General features: G+C 40.2%; 2 protein-coding genes across 5 annotated transcripts in view; one reads left to right on the top strand and one right to left on the bottom strand.

The window, feature by feature from the left end:
- The window catches only part of cluap1 (clusterin associated protein 1), a 31,111-nt gene extending 20,538 nt beyond the window's left edge, over positions 1-10,573 (top strand). For 2 of the 4 annotated variants that reach the window (XM_043711524.1, XM_043711523.1), the window contains exons 8-13: positions 3,485-3,626; positions 3,749-3,821; positions 5,989-6,099; positions 7,624-7,679; positions 8,418-8,471; positions 10,083-10,573. In XM_043711524.1, coding sequence (XP_043567459.1) covers positions 3,485-3,626; positions 3,749-3,821; positions 5,989-6,099; positions 7,624-7,679; positions 8,418-8,471; positions 10,083-10,235 — 589 coding nt within the window. In that variant the 3' untranslated portion in view covers positions 10,236-10,573. The remainder of the gene's footprint in view (positions 1-3,484; positions 3,627-3,748; positions 3,822-5,988; positions 6,100-7,623; positions 7,680-8,417; positions 8,472-10,082) is intronic. The other 2 variants (XM_043711527.1, XM_043711525.1) reach the window with 1 other exon arrangement.
- A 1,138-nt stretch (positions 10,574-11,711) lies between these two features.
- Positions 11,712-18,630, bottom strand: part of rab11fip3 (RAB11 family interacting protein 3 (class II)) — a 106,687-nt gene continuing 99,768 nt past the window's right edge. Inside the window, exons 10-14 of the mRNA XM_043711070.1 lie at positions 16,107-16,188; positions 15,453-15,590; positions 15,096-15,251; positions 14,853-14,993; positions 11,712-14,605 (exon numbers count right to left, since the gene is read on the bottom strand). Coding sequence (XP_043567005.1) covers positions 14,474-14,605; positions 14,853-14,993; positions 15,096-15,251; positions 15,453-15,590; positions 16,107-16,188 — 649 coding nt within the window. The 3' untranslated portion in view covers positions 11,712-14,473. The remainder of the gene's footprint in view (positions 14,606-14,852; positions 14,994-15,095; positions 15,252-15,452; positions 15,591-16,106; positions 16,189-18,630) is intronic.

Raw genomic sequence — 18,630 nt, 5'->3', positions numbered from 1 at the left:
TCTCCGCCCCCACTCCAGTCTGACCTATCACCCTCACCTTGACCTCTTTCCACCTATCACATTTCCGACGCCCCTCCCCCAAGTCCCTCCTCCCTACCTTTTATCTTAGCCTGCTGGACAAACTTTCCTCATTCCTGAAGAAGGGCTTATGCCCGAAACGTCGATTCTCCTGTTCCCTGGATGCTGCCTGACCTGCTGCGCTTTTCCAGCAACACATTTCCAGCTCTGAAATGACATAGTGTAGTGTTTTGATCTGTGCTGGACTGTTATGTTGCCAGTTGCCTTCTGAAAGTCACCTTCATTGACTTTCCAATGATAATGGTCATATGTTGTGTAGGCTAGTAACTTCAAGTAAAATTACTCTAAGGAGTTGAGGGATTGGGAAGGTATAGTATCTTTGAGGAGTGGGGCAGTTATGGCAGTAGACAGTAATCACCAGTAGATTTCCCTGTCTATATTTGACCTAATGCCAGGAGACCACATTGAGTCAGTGTTGACTCCCAGGCAACTCCTTTTCTCAGTGTATACCATGGTGCTGTCAACTCTGGTGGGTTTGTCTTTTAGTTGGTTAGGAAATACCCATGAATGGTGGTGATGTCTAAGAGATTGTAAATCATGACAGATGTCCTAATTTTGGCACAACCATCAGATGTTCATCAAAAGCACTTTGCATGGTCAGCAACAATGAGTTTGCTGTTGTCATTTCAGTTGCTGAGGTTGCACCAGCTGATCTGTCCAGTTTCATTCCTTTCTTTAGACTTTCTAGCTGTTTGATACAACTGATAGTCTTGCAAGGTTTATTCAGAGGGCAGTAAAGAGTAGGTTATGCCTTTGAAAGTGACACTTGGTAGCACTGTAAATGACCCATCCATCCAATTGGCCAGATTCGATCATCTTGCTTTGTGCACAGGACATACCGGGGCAATATTCCTCATTGTCAGGTAAAGGCCTTTGTTGTTACCAGACTAGAGCAACTTGATTAGAAGTACAATGAGTTCTGGAGCACAAGTCTTCAGTGCTATTGCTGGAATGTTGTCACGATCCTTCAGCTTTGCAACATCCAGTATTTTCAGTCCTTTCTTGATATCATGTGGAGTGAATCAAATTAGTTGAAGGCTGGTATCTGTACCAGTATCTACACTATATGCTGGGCCCTCCCATTGTTGAGAATGAGATATTTGTGGGACTTCAACCACTTATTAGTTGTTTAACCATCCAAAATGACCTGATGTAGTAGGACTGAAGAGCTTAGATCAGATGCATTGGTTATAGAATTGCTTAACTTTATCTATAGTGTGCTGTATCAGCTACTTAGCATGTAAGTAGTCCTGTATTGTAGCTTCACTAGATTGATACCTCATTTTAAGTGTGACTGGTGCTGCTTTCTGTGTGTTCTACTGCTGTCTTCATGGAATTAGAATTGATTTCCTGGCTTGATGATCATTGTAGAATGAATATAAGCTAGGCCATGAGGTTAAAGATTGTGTTTGAATGCAATAATGCTGAGATATTGACCCATAGTGCCATGGGCATTCATCTTTTGATTGCTAGATCTTTTCCACATCTTTTTCCATCTAGCATGGTGGTAGTGCAACTCAGCATGTTACAGTGTATTCTCATTGTTAAGATGAAACTTTATCTTTTCAAGGACGGTGCAGCAGTCACTCCTAGCCATATTATCAAGGACAGATGTATCTGCAACTAATAGATTGGTAATGTAGAAGTTGAGTATATTTTTACAACTTGTTGGTTCCCTCACCACCTGCTATGAACCCAGTCTGATTGCTGTGTCCTTCAGGACTCTGCCAGCGGTCAGTATTGATGCTACTGAGACACACTTCATGATGGTCATTGAAGTCCTCCAACTGGAATATGTTGTGTGCCCTTGTCACCCTCTGTGCTTCCTCCAAGTGATGTTCAACATCCAGATGTGATGATTCACTAATCAAGGGAGGGTGGAAGATAATAATCAGAATCTCTTTTCCGTGTTTGACCTCAAGTTGTTATAAGACTTCGTGGGTTCCAGAATCAATGGTGAAGACTCCCAATGCAGCTCCTTCCTGACTGCGTCACCACTGTGTTGGCATATGCAGTGGGAATGGAACATCACTAGAAATAGTGATGGTGTTGTTTGGGACATCATTCATCTATGAGTATGACTGTGTCATGTTGTTGGAGACAGTTCTTCCAATTAGAGTACAAGCCCCCAGGTATTGGTAAAAGAAGATATTGCAGACTGGCTGGGCCAGTTGATCCATCCAGTTTTATTCCATTGTAGTGGTTCAATACAACTGAGTGGCTTTCTTGCCACTTCAGTGGGCATTTAAGAGGCCAGACCAGATGGATGAAAGATAATAGTGAACCAGATGGGTTTTTAATGGTACTGACATGATCACGATTAGGCTAGTTTTGAATTCAAATTTTATTGAATTTAGATTTCACCATCTATCATGGTTTAATTTGAACCAATGTTCTTGGAACTTTAGCCTGGGCTTCTGGATTAAACGTTCAGTGACATATCACTATACTACCCATCTTGCCCTGTATCACCATTCCTTCACTATCACCAGGTGACAATTCTGGATCTCCCTACAGGTTTCCCTATGTCCCAAGGACTGCAGTGGTTCAAGAAGATAGGTCACTACCAGATACTCCAGGATTATCAGGAATGGGCAATAAATGCTGGTCTAGCTGGCAACACCATCATCCCATAAACTAATTTTTAAAGAAAAGGTCAGATAGGAACCAGAAGTGGTCAGAAGATTGGTGGAAACAGGTACAAGACCAATTTTATTAAAATGAGTGGAGTCAGTAGTGTAATATAAGTGGGGCATTTGATGTGTTCATCAAAATCATTCAACATTAAGCTGCTTGCTGTCAATGTCCCACATCACTGCTAGTTAAAGCCAAGAGTCACAAAACTATGAAGTTGAATTGAATTATTCCCACTGGAACATGCTTGGCAACACTTGGCCAGTAATGGTGGGACTGAAATTTGATTCTATACGTCTGCTGATTTTTAATCTCCTTTTACAATTCTCTCTCTGTGATTTTTGTAGTTTGTATCAGAGAAATTATTTGCCTTAATGTTAACAGTTTCTTACATCCATGTGTTAGTTTAGAGACATGCACAAATATTTGACATGTTCATTATACATGCTAATGTGGAGAAAAATATTAGTCGTTGTCTGTCATGCCAAACACGACATTTATTAAAACAATGGATGTTTTAAGTTTCCTTACCTGGTGGGCTTCCAAACCATGAAATGGTTCCGATTTTTCAGTAACCTTAAGTGATTTGATCTACTTCCCATTGGTTGGAAAGCAAAATGTGAAGTTGCATACCAATAAAAATACCAGCCAACTGGATTTGATCATCTGGTCTGTCGTTTACTACAGGGCAATTAGGTGATTAGAGAACTCTGGCAATTTAAATTGATTTGTATTTTTGAATGGCAAGTCTCTTGATACCTTGTATCCTCAGGCCAGCCTTCATGGATGAATACGAGAAGATTGAAGAGGAGCTCCAGAAACAGTATGAGACCTATGTGGAAAAGTTTCGTAATTTGTGTTACTTGGAGCAGCAGCTTGAAGACTTACACAGGATGGAACAGGAAAGGTTTGAGGTAAGTGGTTCAGAAATTCTGTTTCAAAATTCAATTACTGGTTATAATAATTCTTAAATGTTTGGGTTTTTATCATGTAACTATACTGTTGTAACCCATACTTGGATATTTCTGTTTCTCAGGAAACTGAAAATACACTGCGGCTGATGCAAAATAAATTGAAGGAGGAGGAAAAGAGACTTATGAAAAATACAGGTAAAGTGAAACTCTGTTGTGTTGTCCTGTTAATTGTTTCAGCTGTTTCAAAAATGTTTGCTCTGACAGTAAGTCTACCTTGGATTCCAGCATCTGCAGTTTTTTTTTGTCTCGTTATTGGACAGAAGAGGCAACCTGTGTGTAGTTAGCTGACTGATGATCACTCATTGTATCTAGGAGTTGGACAATGTAAACTGCCATAATTCAGGAAGTGTAGAATATATTGCATGTACAATGCAGAATATATTGCATGTACAATGCATGTGTCTGGGGTAATACACTTACATTTCTGGGTGGGCAGCCTTTGTATGTGTAATATATAATTTATTTAGCAATAGTGTATTTATGGGTCACACTTCCTACAAAATAAATGGCATTTCAGAAGTTTTACATGGCCTGTGAGGCATTTTGGGACATCCTGAAATTGTGAAAGGTAAGAGAGAAATGCACATTTTTTAATGTCCCCAGTTCTGGAGCTGAGAGACCAAATCTTTAAAACTGTCAATTGTTGAAGTATGAGTTTGTGCCATGCTCCCAGCAAGGGGCTGTTCCAGTCACAGTCTGGCTGTTCTTCAGGGCTCAGTGAACAATTGTTTTAACCTTAGACCAATTTTAGCCCTAATCTTGTCTCTGCTGGGACTTTGACATGTGATGTATAGGGAGCACAAGCGATGAGTGACTTAGCTTTGTGGATTTATCTGTGAGAACCAGTCTGTATACTGGAATCCCCCTTATAGCTTCTTTACCCACAGGCTTACTGAACTGCTGAACAGCTGAACAATTGAACACTTGATTCAGGAGAGGCAGTAGGCTCTCTGTACACCCAAAACGTAATATAAAAGCAAGTTGGAAACTGTTCTGTTTTTCTCAGGTAGCATTCCCCTTCCCTTCAATCAACCCCTTCCATCAAAAAAAAATCACTCCTTGAACCTTCTCTTCTTGTAAACTATCACCTTCATTCTAAATCTTCCATTCTTTTCCATGCATTCTTTCCAGGAATTTTGTACTTGAATTACTTCAATTGGTGTTTCTCTCTCTGTACCAAAATGGCAGGGCTCCTGTCATAGTTACAAATCACATCCTATGTGACTGTGATCAAGGTAAACTATCCTGCAGCCTTTTAGAATTATAGAATCCCTACAGAATGAAAGCAGGCCAGTCAGCCCATCGAGCCCACACCACTCTTCCAAAGAGCATCCTACCCAGACCCCCACCCTATCCAATGGCTAATTTACCTAGCCTGCACATCCCAAGATGCAATGGGCAATTTAGTATAGCCAATCCACCTCCTCTGCACATTTAGAGAGTTGGCCATTCCATCCTCTCTCATAGCTCTGTTGTCGGCCACCTGGTTGGAACTACAATCCACTAGTTCCATGCTTACTAGTTCCAATCTAGAAAATCACTTTCCATTACAACTCAGTTACTGTTGACGTCCTCTAAGGATCTTTCATTGGGCCCCTCCTGTTTCCCATCCACATGTTGCCCCCATGGTGACCACATCCAAAAACTATTTTTACACATATGCTACTGAAACCCCACTCTACCTCACCATATCTGTCACAGAACGTAATTAAAATTGCATACATTCAGTATTTCCTGAACTCTGCACCATTCCAGCTAATTTGCTCCAGAAACTACTGTCTATGCCTTTGTTACCCTTGACGTGACTGCACCACAGTATTGTTAGTTGGCCTCCAATCTTCCACTCTTCAAACTTAAGCTTATCAAGAGTTCTGCTGTCCATGTCCAAACTTGCATCAACTCCTGGATACACATTAAGCCCCTGCTATTAGCTGCTTTAAGCAGTGCATTAATTTTAACATTCTCAACCCTTCGTTAACATTCCAAATCCTCCATGACTTCTTCATCATCCTCCAAGATATTTATACTTCCAATTTTAATCACTCCTCTATTTTCAGCCATGTCTTCAACTGCTTGGTCTGTAAACCCTGCAATTTACTTCCTAACTCCCTATTCCCTATTTAAGACCCTCCTTTGAATCGACCTGTTTAAATAGGCTTTTGAGCACTTGTCCATATCTCCACAGGTGGTTTAGTATTAGATATTTTTATTAATGCACTGAAGATGATTTGGGACTTTTACTGTGTTAAAGGTGCTATATAAATAGATTGCTGATCTAACAAACTCTTCTACCTTGAAATAGGGAAAGATGATGATTCTGACAATGAGATACAGGAGGATGAGTGCTCAGATAGTGATCTAGAAGACAGAAGACCACTAAAACCACGTCTGACTAGGGAGCTGCCCATTCAGGGTATGTGGTGTTGCCTTGTTTCAGGAAGGCTTTATTAATAGATGTTCTAAATTAACTTAGCGTAAAGATTTCAAGCACATTGCTTTAGATTCCTGTAGAAACTATGGGCAAGCACTGTAATACTCTGGACATTACGACGGTTGATGAAGCTGTTGCAAGTGGTGAGTGCAAAGTGCTAAAACAACTATGCTATATTCTTATGTCCCATAACCCCAAATGTTTTCTTTCCCAAATGACTGTCTAGTTTCCTCTTGAATTTGCTGATGCAGCACAACTTCATACAACACTGCTTAATTTACGGTTTGTCTCAACTATTTATTCCAATCCAGCTTCTATCCCTTAAGATCTCGGACAAAACATCCCAAAAGGTAGTAGATGCAGAAATCTAAAATACTGAAAAAGGAACAGAAATTCTTTTGAAATGCGCATGTCAGGCAGCTTCTATGGAGAAAGTAACAAAGTTAACATTTCAAGTTTGTACCCTTTCTTCAGAAGCCTGAGATCTTCCCGACTGCTAGTTTCTGATGCAACCACTTCCACTCTGCTTAATCTCTCCTTGGAGGTCTAGCGTTTTACTAATCAGTTTGGCAACTTTTTAACCCACTGCAAATCTAGCTGTGCCAGTGTGTACCAGCACTGAGAGTGCTATAGTGAGTCACTGCCCTTTAAATATATTGCTTCAACATCACTGTTGATCAATCATATTGAAGATCTGCTTTTAATCCAAGATCATTGATTTTCTGTAATTTATCTTAATGCTGTCATCCTGTAGATTCACATAATTGTCCCATCAATGATGCCACCAGGAATGTTCGAGATGTTCAGTATCCCATTATAGTACAAAGTACTTTGGTCTGTGCTGAGGTGACTTTATCAGGACCTTAGTGGACAACCACATACTGAACTTGAATATAATGAGATGTGAATATTGACATAAGAAACTGGCCTTTCTCTGGATAACAGGTTATCCAATTTCAGTGATCAGTACTGCAGAGGCTAGGTAAGCGCTCAACTCTTAATTATATTGACACAGGACCCACTGCTTAGATTCAAGTCTTCCTTTAGGGTAACCTTTGTTTCCTCATTACCCTCTCTCTTGCATTATGTTATTTATTTTCTCACCAAGATTTTGATTTAGGATTCAGCTTTCAGTTAGCATTTCTTCAAGGAACATTGTTTGTCTTGAGATTGTTCAGCCCAGAGCTACTGCATGACTCAGTTTAAAAGAAGTTTTACAATTCAGTGGATTTCATTAACCATGAAATTTAGTGTTTGCCAAAGGATTAAAATTTGTTACCTTTTAAAATTCATGGCTGTCTTCTCGCACTATCCTGTAAACTGTGCCTGCATTTTTACGGACTCGAAAGTTTACTTTTTGCTTAGTCAATGAACTTTGCAAATTGGAATGTGCTTACCACGTTCAAGCACAAAGTTCACTGTTCAGGATTTTAGTATTTTCTTAGACTTAAAAACAATAAGATAGCTGAATGTACCACTCTAAATAAATCAATTTAACTTTCACAGGCAGAGTTGGTGGTCGTGTGGTTGGGACAATGCATGGAGGTGACACAGAGGATGAGGTGAGAGGCTCCAGCTTGTTTAAAGCTCTGTGTTTTGTGATCCCTGTAGTACATTACAGATTTGATGTTAATGGCATTTTGGTGGATTTTAGCAGCCTTTGATCCTTTTAGAAGTGATCAAGGTCATCCTGCAACCAGTTTTCTGTCTTCAATGAATGAATGTCGACAAGTTCCTCAGTGAGGGAAGTGGACATTTGGGAGCTTGGAGAATGGAAGCTCTTTGCCAAGAAAACGATCTGACAAATAAACTTGTAATAGCATGTATTTTGTCACATTCGACATGTGATGATGATGATTTGAAGCCAGATGCAATCTTTCACCAGTTCTGTATAGGTTGCTGATGGCTTCCTGTTTTTTTTGTTGTTGTTGTTAGCTCACTTTTTCTCCCTATGTGGTTTTCCATTTGCTGTGATGGTTGTGTGTCTTTTCCCCATTGTTTCTGGTGTTTTGGACAATTTTTCAACCCATAAAACTATACCTTCCAAGTTTATCAACTCCAAAGACAGGATGGGGCAAACTGATTGTGAGCTAGATTACTATGGCATGTTCAATGTTTGGAATTATTGAAAGCTTTTAGTTATCAGTAATGTGTACAGACTGCTGTGTAGAGAAATGAAATGACAACCAAATCCCAGACTTACTACTTCTATCAATGGCATTTTGTTTGACGTTTTTTTTCTTTTGAGTTTAAATCTGCTTTTCTCTCTTCTGTTGCTTTCCATTATTGCTTTCATAAAGCTTCAAACATTATCTGCTCAGTCAAAGGAAGTCAAGAATTCCAGCAGCAGCAAGGTTGGTTCAGATATAGAGGCTTGCGTTTTATTTAATGCTTTAGCTCATTCTCCAGTTTTGTTATTAAACCTTGATAATGGCCCAATATAGTATTATCCATTAACTATTTGTCATGGAACTGAACACCAGTGTGCAATTGAACACCATGTACAGTCCATGCTATTTATTATACAGAGAAATGTGCTTCATTCTGCAACATCGAAAATAGGAGAAGGCATTCATCCCTTAATAACTAGTACACCACTCAGATACTTCTTCCTGTATCCTCAAGCCCTGAGATCCTTTCAACCCCAAGTTATACCTTGAAAACATTGAATGTTTTGGCTTCCATTGCTTTCGATGGCAGAGCATTCCACAAGTTCACCATTCTGGGTGAAGACATTTTCTCTCCTCTTGCATTCCTGTACTGTGACCCCCTGGTTCTGGACTCTCTGGTCATCATCCTTCCTGCATTTACTCTTTCTAATCTTGTGGGTTTCTGAGAGATTTTCCCCTTATTCTTTAAAACTCCTGTTATAACTGATCCAGGCTCTGTTCATATGTCAGTCCTGCCATCCCAGAAATGTCTGGTAAGCCTCTGTTGCACTCCCACCATAGCCAGAACATCCATCCTCAGATAAGGTGATCAAAACCATAGACAGTACTCAACAGCAAGACAGCCTTGCTTTTGTGCTTGAATCCTCTCACTTTGAGGCCAATTGTCATTTGTTGTCTTCACAGGCCATTGCACCTGCATGCATAAGTTGTGTCTATCACCATTCACATAATCTTGCTTTCTTGTTTTTGCTATCAATCAAAGTGGATGACTCCACATTGAAATTCATCTGCCACCCATTTGCTTGTCCAAATATGTCATCTGCAAAGCTAGGGAAATTACATTGTTCTATTATCTATAATATGTATTGAGAGTAACTGGGGTCCAAGCACTGAGTGTTGTGCTGCTCCCCATCAACCAAACAAATCACAAAAAAAAACCCATTTATTTGTACATTGTTTCCTATCTGCCAACCAGTTTTGTGCTAGTAGACTATCTTCAATCACTGTATTTTAAATGATGACTACTTATGGGGTAGTATTGAAAGCCTTCTGAAAGTCCAAGTCAACCACACCCACTCAGTCTACATATTTGTGGTGTAGGTAGATTCATCCTTGAAAAACTCCAGTCAATGTGTAAGGATAGTAACTTACAGTGCAGATTCAAACCAAACATCAACCTAAGTTGATTGGCAAGTGCAACACAAAAAAAAAATTTATGCTGCATGTTTCTGATCTAGAATGTTTGTATAGTGAAGATAGATTCATCAAAATTCCAGTGAGTTTGTCAAGCACAGTTTCCCTTCTGTAACTCCATGCTTTGTCTGATCCTGCCTTGGTTACTAAGTCCTTTGCATTCAAATCTTTTAACAAAGATCTGTGCTATGGTATATAACAAAATATGTGGGATGTTCACTTTTACTGCAAAAATATCTGGCAGATTATATAGAGTGTAGCTCAGGCTAGAGTATCCAAACCTATCATCATGAGGTGATTGCTGATAAGGACACTGGTCTCTGGTATTACATAACACCGTTTTTTTTTTGTAATAAAAGTTGTCAAATCTTTACACTGCAGGAGGAGTCAGATGACAGTGAGATTGATGTTGAAGATGACGAGGATGAGTATGAAATTGCTGAAGATGATGATGAAAGTATTGATATTCAACCAGAACAGTCTTCAAGTAGAATCCACAAGCAGGACCTTGATGAAAGTGATAATGACTTCTAGTCCTAACACTCTGCAACTGCGTTTGCATATGTAGAAGATGCTTTCTGATCTTCCTCTAGTTTCTTTTGAATCTCAACATTATATACATAAAACTCATGCCCTTTAAGTACATAACAAACATGTGGAGCTGTTTGATAAATAATAGGTACAGGACACTATTTCTATTAATGATTCTATGTTAAATAGTTTTCTCTTGTAGTGAAGTCAGTCCTTTATTCCAATCCAAATAAGAACCACAGGTAAATATTTCTGAAGAAAAAATGTAGCAGATGGAGAAGTTAGAGGGAGAAAAGAAAAACAAAATTAAATTGCGCAGCATTAAAGTCCAAGTATTGCCCTCTAGGATCCCATAAAAATGGACAATTCTCAATGGTATGGAAGTGGGTTCTGACCTTGTGTCCAGTAGAGAAGTGACCACTCCAGTACAAGAACCTTCCAAGTTAACCTATTTAGGCATGTTATGGCATGTTTCGAGGGCAGATGGGACTTGAATCTGGCTTGATGCTATACCATAACAGCCCCTTTTTGATGGAATTCACAATTCTAATCAAAATGTATTTTGGAAACCTATCAAAGTCAGATCTTATGGGATTAACCAAGTTACAGGAAACAGCACTAGAGACTAGGAAAAAAAAGGGGATATAGTTTCCCCAGAATTGGCAGTTAAACATGGATGCAAATTCCAAAAATCACAGCTGCCAATACTTGAAAGTATTTGAACTAAAAGAGAATAGTGAAAAGATACAGGTGGTGGAATGGAATGGCAAATTAAATTTAAATTAAGAGAACTGAAGAAAATTTTGGAAGGAATGGGGGAGGAGAGAAATTAGAGGGAGGCAGGAGCACCAACCTTTGTGCATACATACATCAAAAGGTAGGTTGACAAATACCACAAAGTGATTGATGAAGAATAGCATTCTGGTCTTCATTGATAGGGCATAGGATTACATGAGCAAAGTGATTATATAAAAATGGTTTGACCTCAATTGTGTCCAATTTTTGGCATTACACTTGAAAATGATGCAAAGATAGAGGTGTCCAGAAAAAGGTGAGGAACTTTAGCATGGAAAAAGAACAGCCTCCGCTTCTTCAAACGTTGATGAAAGTCTAGCCTACTTTGTCCAGTCTCAAACTAAATCATCAATTTTTAAGTGATAGGCAAATGCAGGACAAGGAAAACATTTATGTAGTGTGGGGTTATGGTCAGAACATGTTTGTATGGTATAGCCAGATTCATGTGACTTAAGATAATAGAAAATTATCTGGAGCGTGGCACCAAGCATTTGGCTCTTGTAGAAAGCTGACAGACAGGATGGGCCAAATAACAGACTAATGAATGGAAATACTGGAGATATTCTGTAGTAGATTCATACTATGCATCTTTAAAAAGGTAATACCCCATACAATACTACAGTCAAGTAGTATTTATGGACCAATTGCTTGTGACTGTTCATAAATAAATTTAGAGACACAAGATTTTGTTGCTTTAGATATTTTATTTGGTACATCTGCCTGGATGCTTACAGTAGCCAATACATCACCATTCATTCCATACCTCAACACCAAGAAACGCCAGTCTATACAGGATTGCAAACCCATATTTCTGTACAGTCACTGATTACTATGATGATCAATGTCATGTTTATTCCCTGGCTGATGGGCAGTTTCTGTATAAACAGCAAGTATTGATGCTCAGATTAGCTCTGGTGATGAAGCAATACACAAGCCAGGATCAGAACTTTGTTTAAAAAGAGTTACATCAATTTTTTCCAATTGTTAAGACACTACATTGATAAGACAAAATATTTTAAGACATTTCATTTATACAATCATTGACAGTATCATCTTCTTTATGGCTAGTTGGGTGCAAGTTAATGCATTGACCATAAAGAAATCAACATTCAACCTGCTCCCTGTCAGTTTCCTACTATATACAAACACAACCTATTGACTTTACAAAATTGAGCTATCAGGTGATTCTAATGAATCCATTAGTTATCCAACTCCAGTATAAATCTGCCTTCATTCTATAAAAAATAACTTTCTACTGTTTAAGGATAGAAAATTCAAAATGTACATCGATTTACACCAGAAACCATGCAAAGTTTACAAGCACACTGCAGCGTCTTGTATCAATGGAACTCATGCAGAAGGCACGAGAGGCACCAGGAGAGCTCTCCTTGAGCTGAAGCTCTCACATGCATTCTGATTGGAAAGTATTACCAGAGCTTAAACAGAACAGACTGAAGAGAGGCTCTCAGCACCATCAGCTGCCCAAAATTTAAAAAAAAAAAAATAGGGCCACAACCTGATCTTCCTTGTACAAATGATGCAATGCAACAAGGTATCTGGGTGCTGAGGGGAACAAGCATACACAGCACTTTTTCTGATTTACAGCACTGTGATAAGTGTACGAATTAAAAAGGAAACATCCTTGTCCACCAAATTCAAATCATAACTAGGGATAGAAAGGCCAAGCAAATAAATTTGCATAACTGCATGGCCTGGAGTACATAATGAATGCAAAAACAAGTATGGTTTTGAAAACACTTGGGCATTCCTGTGGAAAGAAAATTCAAAACAGCAAGGCTGTCCAAATGGTGCTTCACATACACACCAGAAAGGGTGGTAGGATCTAGTGGAGAGAGCAAGAACTGGAGCCTCAGCAACGGATCAAGGCAAGATCTACTCAAATTTCTTGAGCAGTGACAACTCAAAAAAGGTCTAGTTCTCCAACCATATCTCTGCATGCAGATTAGGAGGATGGGCTCAAAATTTTTGATAGCATGCAGCAAGTCTTGAATGTTCAAATAAGAATCAATTTTAAAAAATGAATATGCACTTTTAAAACAATTGAGGGACGGGTCCAAAAATGCTAATATTTTGAATAAACTTTGTAATGTTACTGACACTCATTTGCACAGACCACAGGCATGAGATAGCGTTAAAACAGATGAGAGTCAATGGCTTAATTACCCTCTTCGCCAATAGATCATGAACAAGAACCAAAAGAAAAAGGAACAATGTGAGCATCACCAAATAGCAATGTTAAATAGCCAGTATCAGTGCAATGTAACATCAAGACAGAGTGCAAAGCTAAGTGTGCCTACAACTCGATTAAATTACAGGACAGTTATCATAAAGTTACTGCTTACAAAGCAGTGTTACAGGAGTGCTTCATTGAGTGGTATAGTGTTATGTTCATTTACACATCTATGTCTGTTTCATGTATTGGGGTGGGAGGGTGGGGAGATATGGAGTACACAACTGAACAGTCAGATCAAGGTAAAGCTGGGGTTTTAAGTATTTTCACTGTCATGACCTGCTCTGTTAGCTGAAATTTATTAACGATTTCACAGCAGTTTCAGATCAAAGTTGCATCACATCGAGTCCAACTCAAGCTCATCAGAACCAGTCTAACAGAGGCAGAAGTTGAAATGATAGCTTTAAAAACAATCCAGCCACGTTGAAATAGGAGGACTGAGAGATTCTGGACTTTAAAACCCCTGCACTTCAAAGGCAATTTAATTTTGAACTGACAAGTAGTGATATGTGGCTTCAGAAACAAACGAACAGTCATCCAACAGGACAATTGTGCTGTGTTAACAAAGTGATCCTGGCAGGGCAAATATTAAGTTCATGGTGCTGGACAAATCATGGGCAATAGATCCTGTTCCCAAGTATGAAAACTTTACATTGCATGATGAGTCAAAACAGGGGGGGGGGGGGGGGGGAGAAAAAAAAAGGGCCAACATAGAGAAATGCAGTAGGTCCCACTGGATGCATCATAAATTGCAGCTAGTATATAGGACCCCTGCAAGCACCACCTGACAACCTGCTGCATGCCCAGAAATTCCTAAACTGGATGGGTGGGGCAGGACTGAATGAATGTTACAAGTAACAGCTTAAATTAGTCGTAGTGCTTTTCTTCCCTCCTATTAATAATCCATACCTTCCTTCACTGCATTTTAATTACATGCTTTTGCACTACTGCAAAAACCTTGAGCAGTCCACACTGATACTGCAATCTGCACTCCAACCCATCCATGAAAGAGGAACAAAAACTTGCAGGAAATTATAAACGCCTTTCGTACCTTGGCATGATGATAAAATTTAAGTTGTGCAGGTCCATGATTCAAAGTTTGGACAAAGATTGCTGCAAGGAAATTGCCTCACAATTTACACTCAAACAGGAGAGGAGAGGAGAGTTACTGTTTGTATACTGGTCCTGAGAGGGGCTAGGACTGCGTCTCAGTATGTTTGATCTCAAGAATTGCAGGGTTGGTCTCCATAATTGCCACAACAATTCGGTCAATGTAATCCTGCAGCCTGTAGTTGATTTCCTCTTGTTTCTGAATAGCATCCATAAGCTGCGATCAAGACAGAAAGACAGCAATAGAGAAGGTTAGAGTGCATTTAAGTATCAAGGGCTGGAGACAGCGTGAGTTATTGCACACACACACACCAAAGCAAATCTGCCCTGCTCCTGATCCTTTGGTCAGGCCCCAGAACAATTTCACTCACGTTTTGGATACCACTAACCTGGAAATTATTGTACTTTTTAAAAGAAGGCTTTTTCTAAAAAAAACCAGCAAAGTCCAATTTTGATAAACTTACCTCATCCCTAGAAACAGAACTGATTTCTGCTGCCAGTGATTCTGCAAGAGAGGCTGTGAAAAGACTCTTTGCTCCCTGGATACTCAAGTTAATAATCTGTCCATTCAGCTCATCATTTTGCTCCTTCAGATTTTCGTTATCCTGGATAAAAGGAAAGGAGATATACATTAACTATTTAATAGGCATAAACACAGATAATCTTACTGCAGAGAGGATGGGTGACATAACCCTACTCATTTATACCTGTTTAAGCCGTTTAATCTCTTGCTCCAGCTCACTCTCTCTATTACGGCTATTGTATTCCTGCAGCCCAATACTGCTTGAACGCCCACGTGACCTCTCTGCTTCTAGCTTGAAGAGTTGTAGGTGCTCCAATTGCTTCCGCAGATCTTCTATGAGCTAGACAACAGAGGGGAAAAAAAAAGGTCAACCAAAGTTAGTTGACCAGGCGTGCATCACATGACTTTGTTGCTAAGGTCTAGTAAAAAATATTTCAAACACAGGAACCATCATGTCAAGTTTCAGATGAAACTGAAAAACTCAGTACATTTAGCAAAAAAGTTAGGGAAGCAGGGGGGAAAGAAAAGTGTAAAAACTCACCTCTTGAGTGGCTTCCTTTTCTTTCTGAAATTGGTATTGCTTGTGAAGGAGTTTATCTGACAGTTTCTGGTTGTTCTCTTGCTCTTCCTTCAGTTTGTGTGTCAGTTCATCCACTTCATCCAATAGCTTCTGCTTCTCCTGAAATAATAAAAACTTGAGGGAGTGACTGCCCATATAAGAGTATAAATATTGGGACTACTATAGGAGAACTTGTCAACAGGACAGTACTTGGGAAGAGACAAAGGAGACAGGACAGCATGGTGGCTCAGTAGTCAGTGCTGCTGTGCCTCAGCACCAGGGACCCAGGTTCAATTCCAACCTTAGGCAACTGTGTGGGGTTTGCACATTCTCCCCAGAGGGGCAGGGTGGACTCGATGAGCTGAATGGCCTGTTTCTACAGTTTAGGGATTCTATGAGCACCAGGGACCCAGGTTCAATTCCAACCTTAGGCAACTGTGTGGGGGTTTGCACATTCTCCCCAGAGGGGCAGGGTGGACTCGATGAGCTGAATGGCCTGTTTCTACAGTTTAGGGATTCTATGAAAGAGAGCAGTTGAGACTTGCTACACGACAAATAACAGCAAGCGATCCTGACAAATAGCAGTAAATTATACAGACTTTCGTTTAAAATATATCCAAGCAAAACATGACATACCTCTTCCAGTCTCTCAGCATTAGCCCGAAGGCAGGGAATGCATGCTCGTAATTCCCCATTCTCCTCATCCAGTTGGTGTAACCTGTGTACAGATAGACAAATGCAACATTTACACAATTTATTGCCAAAGACTGCATATTATTGTAATTGTCTTCATAACATCTAAACTATGCAGGGTAGATTCACTCAAGACAGAATAGTATTAATTTCAGCATTCACCCATTAGGTAAAAATCACGATTTAATTATTCTGAGGAGACAGTGGTGTGCAATAATGTCACTGGATGAGTAAGTTGGAACTCTGGGCTATGATGTTTTGGCATTGTGTTTGAATTACATCATGATAGAAGTCTGAATTCAGCAAAAATACAGAATTGTTTTAAAAAAAAAACAAAAAAGGGAGCCTAATGACAACCACATCCCACTTGAAATAACTAGCAGTTCTGATGAGGGTAATGCAACCAATGTGATCTACATGAATTTCAGCAAGGCTTTTGAAAAGGTCCTTCATTACAACTGGCAAAAGGAAGGGCACATGGGATCAAAGGCAAGGTGGCACATTGAACCCAACATCAGTTGAGAGCATGAAGCAAAGGGCAATGATACAGGTGTCGGTGTCTGTGTGTGGAAGGCTGTTTCCAGTAGAGTTCCACAAGTTTGGTGGTGCAGAGGATATTTACTATGATGCTAAGGTTGGAGAGTTAGATTTGGGGAGGGAAAAGATTGGGTAGGCTGGAGTGGTTTTCCTTAGAGGTGTGAAGATTATTAGGGACATAGATAAGGTGAAGGTGATTAGATTAGCAATGTCAATAACTGGAGTGCTAGAATCTAAAAAGGTAGAAGATAGTGAAGAGGGAAACAGAGGAAAATTCTTTCCACCCAGAAGGTGGTGGGAATGTGGAACTCACCATCACTGTCAAAGAAAGTAGAGATGAACAATAAATACTGACCTTGCCAACAATACCTACATCCCAAGAATTAATTTAAAAAAGGTTCTTGCATGCTAAATTTAAGGATCTATTCCTTCTTCACAGTTATCCTATTATTCTGGAATTCTTTGAGGAAGTAATGAGCAGGTTAGACCAAGGAGAGCCAATGGATGTATCCACCTGGACTTCAAGACGGCCTTTGACAAGGTGCTGCACAGGAGGGCCCATGCTGTTAGAGGCAAGGCGCTAGTATGGAAAGAAGAGCTGCTGTCTGACAAGAAGCAGACAGTAGGGATAAAGGGTCCTTCTCAGGATGGCAGCTGGTGACTAGTGGTGTTCCGCAAGGCTCAGTGTTGGGACCACAACTTTTCACTTTATACATTAATGATCTAGATGAAGGAACTGAGGACATTCTGGCAAAATTTGCAGATGAGACAAAGATAGATAGAGGGACAGGTAGCATTGAGGAGGCAGGGAGGCTGCAGGAGGATTAGGAGAGGGGGCAAAGAAGAGGCAGATGGAGTACAATGTGGGAAAGTGTGAGGTCATACACTTTGGTCAGAAGAAGAGGCATGGACTATTTTCCAAATGGGGAGAAAATTCAAAGTCTCAAGTGCAAAGAGACTTGGGAGTTTAGTCCAGGATTCTCTCAAGGTAAACTTTCAGTTTGAGTCAGTAGTTAGGAAGGCAAATATAAAGATGGCATTTATTTTGCCAGGACTTGAATATAAAAGCAGGGACATACTTCTAAGGCATTGGTCAGACCACATTTGGAGTACAGAGGAACCTTGATTATCCGAACGGGCAGGCACTATTTCGTTTGGGTAATTGATTATTCGGTTAATTGATTCAATGCCTTTCTTCAGGGGCTCAGAGTTTTCTGTTCTGTTAAGCCTGCTTCCCGTCCAGGAGACAAGGCAGTAGCACATAACCCCTTCCTTCCCTTCCGCCCACCCCAATCCAACACCAGCCTCCTCACTCCCCTGCCACCCCCAATCCAGTCTAATGCCACCCTCCCCCTCTCCGGGGCACTGGACTGGACACCAAGACTGCTTCTGCTTTTCTGTTTGGGGGGAATGGAGTCTCCAAATAGACACACAGCTTTTCACTGCAACTTTGACAGGTTCCATTTTTGCCCTGTATGGGACAAATGCTGGAGAGATTATCTGGGGAAGTGGGGGGGCATTTAGGGTACATGCCTGAGAGAGCGAGCGCTCGAGATCAGTTATTTGGAAACTGTGCCTGGGCTCCCATCAGTGTCCAGGGCTGTTCTCGGCAGCATTTCAGTATGCAGAGTTCATTTTTAATCACTATAAACAAAGATGCAATCACTGTTGGAAACACATCATTGATGCAATGTTTCTATTGGGACCTCAAGATCTCCTTTGGATAATTGTTATTCGGTTAATCGAGGTTCCTCTGTATTGTGTGCAGTTTTGTGCCCCATATCTCGGAGGATGTTCTGGCCTTGGAGTGTATTCAGAGGGAGGGTCACAAAAATGGTTCCAGGAATGAAAACCTTAACATATGAGAATGGTTGAGGACTCTGGATTTATACTCGATGGAGGGAGAGAGAGGGGAGAGAGAGTGTGGGGG

The sequence above is a fragment of the Chiloscyllium plagiosum genome, chromosome 21, assembly GCF_004010195.1.
Source record: "Chiloscyllium plagiosum isolate BGI_BamShark_2017 chromosome 21, ASM401019v2, whole genome shotgun sequence".
Taxonomy (NCBI): Eukaryota; Metazoa; Chordata; class Chondrichthyes; order Orectolobiformes; family Hemiscylliidae; genus Chiloscyllium; species Chiloscyllium plagiosum.
This window is presented reverse-complemented; position numbering and strand designations above follow the sequence as displayed.